This window comes from Mobula birostris, chromosome 1 (assembly GCF_030028105.1).
Source record: "Mobula birostris isolate sMobBir1 chromosome 1, sMobBir1.hap1, whole genome shotgun sequence".
NCBI classification, from domain to species: domain Eukaryota; kingdom Metazoa; phylum Chordata; class Chondrichthyes; order Myliobatiformes; family Myliobatidae; genus Mobula; species Mobula birostris.
In genome coordinates this window covers 170,147,161-170,157,074 of record NC_092370.1, presented here as the reverse complement: position 1 = coordinate 170,157,074, position 9,914 = coordinate 170,147,161, and the positions used below count along the sequence as shown (strand labels likewise).

The window sequence follows — 9,914 nt, the reverse complement described above, 5'->3', positions numbered from 1 at the left end:
GTCGCATCTGAGTTGTGACCTCCGTTGGCTTTCCTGTTTTCTACATTTTCTGTATGTTCCAAATTAAACAATTTTGCACTTTTGTTTTTGTGACGAGAACTTCATTCTTCACACCATCGGCTTCCTTTCAGCTTTCACCACTGGCGGACACGGACTCCTAAACGACATCATACTGAGCAGCTATTGGTTTTTTTTTTCCATTGCATTTTTCTGATACACATTCATCTGTTAGATGAAAACTTTGTGTCTAATCTTAAACCTAGAGGCGTGAGGCGTTTGTTTTATCTGGCTCTAACTCATACCAAAGCGAAATTACGGAAAGCGGCAGGAGACAGACCATGCAAGTTGTCCTATCAAAATAAGGCACAGGGAGTAGCGAACAGCAAAAAAAAAAATCAGTTCCACTTGAACAATTGTAATGCTCACGTTAAATGGGGTGATTTGTAACTGATCTGAATAAAGGAAATGTTTAACTTTGCTTTAGAATAGGCCGTACAGGCTAGCAGCCGGACGGGATTGGTGGTGCACAAGCGGAAGTAGGTGTGCATCGATAAAACGTTTCCCCAGCACCCAAGCGCGGTCTGTGTTTTTCGTTGTCATGGACTATCTGAGAGGGAGCAGAACACTGAGGTTCGGGCTGCCGATGCTGGTGAGAGACTGTGTGGGATGAGGACAATAAAGGGATTGAATGGAGAAATGTATGTTTGTTAGGAGACGCATGTGGGGGATATTTGTGTGTGTTTGTTTTTTGGGAGACACGCATGTGGGGATATGTGTGTGTAAGTAAAGTTGTAAACACAAAATAATCTGCAGATACTGGGGTCAAAGCAACACTCACAACACGTTAGAGGAACTCAGCAGGTCGGGCAGCATCCGTGGAAAAGATCGGTCGACGTTTCGGGCCGGAACCCTTCGTCGTTAAGTAAAGTTGTAGATGGGCAGAGGAGTCCCCTAGCCCATACATCTCCCCCTTCTGTAGTAATTAGTTGATCACATGGTGGGAAGAGATTGACACAGGGACGAGACGAACCACCACTTTGGATTCATAGAAGGTGTACATTGGAATGATTTTTTATTTTGAGATACTAAGAAATGGAATTTAAAGGGGTCAGAGGCTACAATGGAAATAAATGTACAAGTAGAAAAGTAAATGACTGTTGGCCTTTATCTGAGACATTGATATTCAAAATGTGATACAGATCCTTAATCTGACTCGGCATGAAATACTGTAACAACCTTCATAAATGAATTTCCTTTAAATGATTGCAGACGTACTCACTGTTCTCCATTTATTATTCAAGAAAGCAGTTTTCATAAACTTGTTTTACTCCTTTGAGTTGAAAGATTTGAATGGTGACCTATTAATAGAATGAATCAGCAATTTGATTGAATTGCTACAAAGAAAGTATCCTTTCTGTTGAGGTAACACTGATTATTAAAATTAGAAGATGGAGCATTTTTCACATTGTGGTGGAACTTCCTGGATTTGTCCTCCAAAAACCTGTGAATGCATAAAAAAAGTTAGGAGAAGTCTAAACTGTGTATTGTAAACAAGAGAAAATCTGGAGATGCTGGAAGTTAAAGTAATGCACACAAAATGCTAGAGGAGCTCAGCAGGTCAGGCAGCATCTATAGAAAAGAGGAAGCAGTCAGCGTTTCAGGCTGAGACCTTTTATCAGGACTTGCTCTGCCATTTAGTAAGATTTTGATGTGATTGTGATCTTTGCTCTGTTTTCCTGCTTGATTCCCATGATAAGTCAACTGAAAGTTTCAATATAGAAATATAGATACATGAAATAGCAGCACACATAAAATGTTGGAGGAATTCAGCAGGTCAGGCAGCATCTATGGATGGAAATAAACAACCAATGTTTCAAAATGAGATCTTGCATCAGAACTGGAAAGAAAGGGGGCAGAAGCCAGAATGAGGAGGTGCGGGGGGGGGGGGGGGAGGAGGAGGAGTATAAACTGGCAAGTGTTGGATGAGATCAGGTGAGGGGGGAAGGTGGGTGGGTGGGGAGGGAGGAGTGAATGATGTAAGAGGCTGGGAGGTGATAAGTGGAAGGATAAATGGCTGAAATAGAAGCAATCTAATAGGAAATGGTTTATTTCTTAAACACAAATGTTTATTCCATAAAAATAGTTTCTTTGCGGGGTGTAGCTATCAACAAAAGTGAATAATCAAAGTGATTCAATGCGTGGTCCAAAGGACTAATGATATTTATGGATGCTTTTTGTCTTTGCCACAGTTTTGTTCATTGTGTTGTGTGACTCTCCGCAGGCTTTGATTTTCTCTCTCCAAAGTCCTCTGTATTGTAGTAGCACAAAGATGAGAAAATCTTCAGATGCAGGAAATCTGGGTCTCGGCCCAGGACGTTGACTGTTTACTCTTTTCCATAGGTGATGTCTGACCTACTGAGTTCTTCCAGCATTTTTGTGTGTTCTGCTGTATTGTTATGGTTCAATTATTGGCTGATGTCTAAATCTGCTTGATCTTAATTTCACCCATGGCCTTGACTCTTGTATGCAAAATGCCAAGAACATCATTTTCCCAATATTTTATATTTCCAGTTGTAAAATCTGATTTGTCATATTTTTAATTTGTACTTGCTATGAATTCCCATATTCATGCAAATAATGGAAATCTCAGTTGCTTTATAATATCAGACATCCCACCCTACAAAAACTCATTTCAGGGAGGTAGCACCATCAATTTGCGGGAGACTCCTGGAACTTCCAGGCGAGGTGAGATGTCTGCAATAGAGTAGCTCTTTAGCAGCTAGCCAGCTAGTTTAAATAACGTTAGCTACGCTAATGAACGAATGACACCTGTTAAACTCACCTCAACATGTCTTTTACAGTCTTAACCCACCATGGGCAATAGAAAAGTCACTGTTGCAAACAGTGCAGTGAGCAACACTGTCATTATTTTTGACCCCTATTAGGCAGGGGTACACTTTAGTGTAGTCTGGGGTGACGTACGTTTTATATTTTCTATTTTTGGAACACTCTGCCATGGTTCGTTCTCTCTATCTCTCTATCTCTCTATCTCTCTAATCTCTCAAAAAAATCAATTTCTGGGATATTATATATAATTTGTGGGCATCAGGGAGCCACTATCTATATGCGGGAGATTGCCGGAACTTCCAGGACAGGCAGGATATCTGTAGTATTATGCCAGTGATGATATTACAGCACATGGTTTACACAACATAACATTTCTTGCTACAGATGATAGAATTCTGAAGTAAACAATGAAAACACTGGTAATGCTCAACAGGTTAGGCAGCTTCTATAGAAACAGAAAGTGGGGTGAAAATTTTCAGATTCATAACATGTGAGTTAGGAATCTGAATAGTGGTTGATGTGTCTTATTCCGCTGGGAATCTGTGACTAATGATGTTCTGGAGGGATCTGTACAGGGACCTCTGCTCTTTGAGATGTATCTAATTTACTTAGCTGAAACTGTGGAATGGTAGGTTAGTAAGCTTGCAGATGACACAAAGTTTGTAGCTGTTATGGCTACTGTAGAAGAGTTCCAAAGGATAAAGTGGGATATAGATAATTTATGGCACACATCAACTACAGCCATGCAGATAGCCTCAATCCAATATAATTCACCTACTGCCAAAACAGGTCCAAGGCACATGCCATCTTCCTGGCCTTAAGCTCATCTCTGGAGCATCTGGATAATAAGGGCACTTATGTTAGACCATTGTATTGACTACAGATTCACTTTCAATATTATAATTCCTAACAAACTCATCTCCAAACTCCTGGATCTAGGACTCAACACCTCTCTTTGCAATTGAATCCTTAACTTCCTGACCAACAGACTGCATTCTGTAAGGATAGGCAGTAACTCCTCTACTACGATTGTCCTTGACAAGGATGCCACACGACTGCGACCTCAGCCCCTACTCTGCTCCCTAGGCATTCAAAACTGCGTGGTCAGATTCTGTTCTAACTCCATCTACAGATATGCAGATAATATTGCCGCAGTGGATTGAATCTCAAATAACAATGAGTTGGAGTATAAGAAGGGGAGAGAGAGCCCAGTAGCATGGTGTCACAACAGCAACCTTTCCCGTAATGTCAGCAAAACAAAAGAATTGATGACTGACTGATGATGCAGTGATGCGGTCAGGTGGTTGAGAGCTTCAAGTTCCTTGGAATGAATATCACCAATAGCCTGCCCTGGTCTAATCATGGAGATGCCATGACCAAGAAGGCACATCTGCTTCCTCAGGAGGATGAAGAAATTTGGCACATTTTACGTTTTTACTATTGGATGCACTATAGAAAGTAGAGCTACTAGGACTTGATGTTTCAATCCCCATGGTAAATTGGCACTCTGGATGTTGGCAGTGGGCTTGGAGTGGTGACAAGGAGGGAGGGTAGGTACATCATCGGGGTCATCAGGTGGGCACCCTCCTTCTTTGACGTTTCATTGATAAGCCCACAACGTCTCCAGAGGGCTCAATGGTGCTACCTGGAGTCCCAGATACACCCCCCTCAGTTCCATACCCTCTTGCCTTCATCTTGCAGCCCAGTTGTTATCTTTCCTTTTAATTCAAATCCAATTGCTGCTTTCTTCTGCTGCGTTTGACAAGGACTTGATTGCTTGTTGGAAGGAGTGACCCTTCACTCCCATCTTCTTCGATAGACTGGTCGTAGATGTAGCAACGAATCCCCTGCATCCCACTTCTACAGGGAAAATCTTGGTCTTCCAGCCGTCTGGGCAGCTTCAGTTGCCAGTTCAGAATAGTTGGTCTTTTTCCTCTCATAAGCTTCTTTGACACCATCTTCCCATGGTACTGTCAATTCCACAACATATGCCAGCTTGGTTGTTGTGGACCACAGGACCATGTGCATCCTATTCAGATGCTTCATGAAATGATGTGACAACTGCTGTCTGAGACCACAAGCAAGTGCAGAGAGCTGTGGGCACGGTTCAGCACATCACAGAAACCAGCATCCCCTATGGCCTCTCTCTACACTTCTTGCTGCTTTGGGAAGGCAAGCAGTATAATCAAAGACCCCACCCACCCGAGACATCCTCCTTTCTTCCCCTTCCATTCGGCCAGAAACTATAAAATCATGAAGGCACCTTCCAGAGCAGTCAAGAACAGCGTCTGTCCTGTAAAAAGACAATTGAGTTGTCTCCTTCTACAATAAGGTGTATTTTTCACATCGCAATCTACCTTGTTATAGCCTTGCACTTTATTGTTTGCCTGCACAGCACTTTTTTTTGCAACTTCGCTATTTTATTTTACATTATGTTATTATTTACATTTGTACTACCTTAATGCACTGTTGTAATGAATTTATCTGTATGGATGGTGAAACAAAGTTTTTCACTAAACCTGGGTACAATATGACAACAATAAACTGATTTGCCAGTGTAGTATAGAATAGAACTTTATTGTCATTACTCAAGACAACGAGATTGCAGTGCTACTCCAGTCCATGCAAAGCAGATATTTACAGTGCATGTGTATGGCTTAATTTAAACAAGATCATATATTTCCATGTAGCAAATGACTTTGACAGTCCATAACACTCAAAGGGCCGTTGGCAAGCTGGGGTGTAGCATTATTCAGCTGCACAACAGCCCTCAGAAAGCAGCTGCTTTTCATTCTTCCTGTCTTGGCTAAGATATTTCTGTTTCTCCTACCAGATGGCAGGAGATTGAACAAACAGTGTCCAGGATGGTTTGTGTTTTTAATGATGTTACAAGTGCGGTGTAGGCATTGCGAGTTGTAGATTGTCTCCAGGTCCAGCAGTTGACCAACTACTTTGCACTTTCAGATGTGGGTGGAGAAATGACATATGGAATTTAATCCAGGCAAATGTGATGTTTGGCACTTCCTCACTTGTAAAGGGAAAGTATACAGTTTATGGCAGGACCCTTAACTGTATTGATGTACAGAGGGAATTTTGGGTGTAAGTCGATAGCTCCTTGAAGGTGGTGCGCAAGTTGATAAGAGTGGTTAAAAAATATTGTATGACATTGAGTTAAAGAATGTTGTGTTGCAGCTTCATAAAACTGTGTTTAGGCCATATCTTGAGGATTGCATTTAATTCTGGTCACCCCTTTATAGGAAGGATGTTGTGTCTGTGGACAGAAGTGGTTTACGAGGTTGCTTTTTGGATTACAGGGTAAGGAGAGACTGGATAAATCTGGGTTGTTTACTCTGAAGCAGTAGAGGCTGAGGGAAGACATGGAAATTCGTAAAATTATGAGACATGAGGATAAAGCAGACTGCCAATATATTTTTCTCCCGGGGCTAAAATGTCTAATACTAGAGGGCATGCATTTAAAGCAAGAGGAGGCGTGTATTTATACAGAAAATCATCTGTGCATAGAATGCCCTGTCACGGGTGGTGATGGAGGCAAACATGAAAGAGATATTGGAAGCTCTTAGATTGGGCACATGAATATGAGGAAAATTGAGGGATATGAAGGCCATAAGACGTGGAAGTAGAATTTGGCCATTTGGCTCATCAATTCTGCTCTGTCATTCAATCATGGCTGATTTATTTTCCCTCTCTACCCCATTCTCTTGTATCTTTTCCTAACCTTTGATGCCCTACTATTCAAGAACCTATCTGCTTTAAATATACCCAATGACCATGACAACGAATTCCATGTATTCGCTACCCTCTGGCTAAAGAAATCCTTCCTCATCTATTCTAAAGGGGCATACTTCTTTTCTGAGGCTGTACTCTCTGGTCCAAGGCTCTCCCAGTAATAGAAACATCCTCTCATTTCTATTCTATCTAGGCCTTTCAATATTTGGTAGATTTCAATGAGATTGCCATTCCCTCCCCCCCCCCCCCCCCACCCCATTCTTCTAATCTCCAGAAAGTACAGGCCCAGGGCCATCAAATGCTCCTCACATGTTAATCCTTTCATCCCCAGGATCATTTTCATAAACCTCCTCTGGACCCTCTAAAATGCCAGAAGGCAGAAGAGATTAGGCATCTTTAGCTTAATTAGTTTGGCGTAGCATCATGGGTTGAAGTTTTTATGGTCACCATTACTGAGACCACCTTATTCCAACCTATTTAATTAACAATTCAACTTCTTGATTCTTGCACTCAACATCTAATTGTTGGAGCCTCTGGAGTACCAGTCCAGTACTATAATTGCAATGTTAGTATTTCTTACACCCCTCCTTGATCTCTCTGCTTCCCAAATTTGGATGTACTTCTGGAATATAATAAATTATGTTCAAAATTTTTGACTGTTTCCCCTACTGCAATACCATAAAAGATCAATAGGTATTTATTTGGTAAATATGTGGTAAATATACACCAAATATATGTGATAAATATATGCTTGAAAGTGGGAAGGCAAGGGGCAGAGTGGGTCTGGTGGAGAGGGTAGAATGAATTGGGAGCTTGAGGTCCCACACCACCAGGTTTAGGAACAGTTATTACCCTTCAGCCATCAGGCTCCTGAACCAGTGTGGGTTACTTCACTCACCTCAGCACTGAACGCAAACTATGGACTCACTTTTAAGGACTCCACAACTCGTGATGTCAGTATTATTTATTTATTTTTGTGTATTTGCAATTTGTCTTTATTTGCACATTATTTGCTTGTCAGTCTTGTCTGTGTTTAGTTTTTCATTGATTCTGTTTATTTTTGTTCTACTGTGAGTAGCTGCAAGAAAATGAATCTCAAGGTGGTATATGGTGATGTAAACGTACTTTGATAATAAGTTTACTTTGAAACGTGACTTGTGTCATAATAGATGAGAAAGTAGTGTGGGTGGTATTTAAGTAAGTGGCCTGATTCTCTGGCCAAAGGAAAGGAAAAGAGCATATGGCACAGAGATTGGCAGCACATGTTTGTGACTAATGTGTGATTTGCAAAAATAACCTAATGTGCAGCTGAAGACAAAGTTGGCAATCCACCTTTTATCACAATTTCCATCCCTTAGCTTTTGCAATTTAAAAGAACCTTTGACCTTCCGGTCTCTGGATGACTAGTTTTCAGACTACCTCCCCTATACAGTCACGTCAGAGATGGGTTCTTGCAAGTTGGTAAGCTTCCCCCTTTCCCCCCTCCCTCCCATATCCCTCATTTATCCCATGGTGAGAAGTTTATGGATGTTGATGGTGTGGGACTAACTGGACTGGTATTTGAGAGAGCTGGCATGCCATTGATGGATTAAGAGTCCTTCCTGTATGATGTACAGTCAAGTGACTATGCTGGTTTGGGAACTGGTGTCAAGTTTTTACCATTGAAAGGAAATACTTGTAGTTATAACAGACCCTTTCATAAACAAAACATTGCAATGTGCTTCACAGCCAGAGAAATACTATTTAACTGTTGTCACTGTTTTAATTTAGGAACTGTGACTGTGTGATAATGATCAGGTGTGACCTCTAATGGGAAAGCAAGATTTACTCTTTTAAACTAAAGGATATTATTCACATTTTATTACTTGGGGGCAAGAAAGTGTTTTACACAGATGTCTATATCATCCTTTTAAGATGCAGGCATAATCATCTCCCATCTTGGATGTTGTGCCTGATTTCCTGGCTCTGCCTCACTGATATTCACCACGACCATTACTTGTGTATGAATCTGCCAGGATCAAATGCAGAAATGTGCAAATTGTTTTAGAAAGTTTAATCTGTGCCAATAGATTCAACCCTCTTTAACAATTCAAAAGTAAAAACCTTGACGATAAACTGTTGTCATACTTGTAATTGGGGAACGCTGCAGATCATCTTTTCATTGGAAACTTATGTAATTAGTAACAAGTTGACGAGGTGATCTGATTTAGTGTATTAGTTAAGGGATAAATTTAATCAGGATACCTGGGATTTCCCTTTTGTTCATCTCTGAAATAGTACCTTGTTTTCCCTTTGGTTCAGACTAATGCCTATTCCTTTGATAACAGGTTGAAATGTCAAATGACATTCATTGAAAGGTTATTATCTCATCTGAAAGTCAGCACTCTAGTATCTCTGTAGAGATTCAGTTTAGATTATATGTTCAAATCACTGGAGTAGGCTTTGAACCAAAACTCTTCTGACTCAGAAGCTCAGTTACTATCAATCTCTTGATGCTAATGGGTGGTGCTGCAGATTAGCAGGCACTAAGGAAGTGCAGTGTGCAGGTGAGCTGAATGACCTTTTTAAAACATGTACCTTCTTGCATCTGGTTGACATTTGACAACATAACAGGATCAGTTAAGGTTAGTGTATTTAAACTAATCCAGGTTAGAAAACAGAATCCATTGATAAACTTTTCATGACTCTCCTGATCATTTTTACCTGTTGCCTCCATTCTTACCTGTCGAACTGTAGGTGCAGAATCACCAACATTGGCTACTATTCTCACTCCTGGAGTTGTTGCAGTTGAAATATTTGGTTCCCTCCAGCCCTTTATCTTTACCATCCACCCAACTTCACCTATTACCTTCTAGCTAATCCTTCTTCCCCTCCCCCCCCCCCCCACCTTTTTATTCTGGCATCTTCCCTCTTCCTTTCCAGTCCTGATGAAGGGCTTCGAAATGTTGACTGCTTATTCATTTTCATAGATGCTGTCTGACCTGAGTTCCTCCATTAGTTTGAGTGTATTTATTTTGTCATCTCCTGTTTTGTACAAAAACTATTGCCCAAATTAAGGCAAAATTAAATCATTAATACAATACTGGTACAGCCTCTCATTTCTTGACATCCCCCCCCCCCACTGTTTTTAAATTGTCAGACAGTTTATGTCATTTTTCCAATTGCTATTTAACAACCAGTGATTTTTTTTTTTAGTAGGCACATGTTCTTTCAATATGGATGTGCACCCAAAGAAAATAAGTTTGAAAGGTTTCTTAAAATGTGCATTTTATTGTATGTTAGTGGGCAGGGCTGATTCGATAAAATAATATGTAAGCCAG

General features: G+C 40.7%; 1 protein-coding gene across 1 annotated transcript in view; it reads left to right on the top strand.

The window, feature by feature from the left end:
- The first annotated feature begins 554 nt into the window (after nt 1-554).
- Nucleotides 555-9,914, top strand: part of cox16 (cytochrome c oxidase assembly factor COX16) — an 84,597-nt gene continuing 75,237 nt past the window's right edge. Inside the window, exon 1 of the mRNA XM_072265845.1 lies at nt 555-649. Coding sequence (XP_072121946.1) covers nt 599-649 — 51 coding nt within the window. The 5' untranslated portion in view covers nt 555-598. The remainder of the gene's footprint in view (nt 650-9,914) is intronic.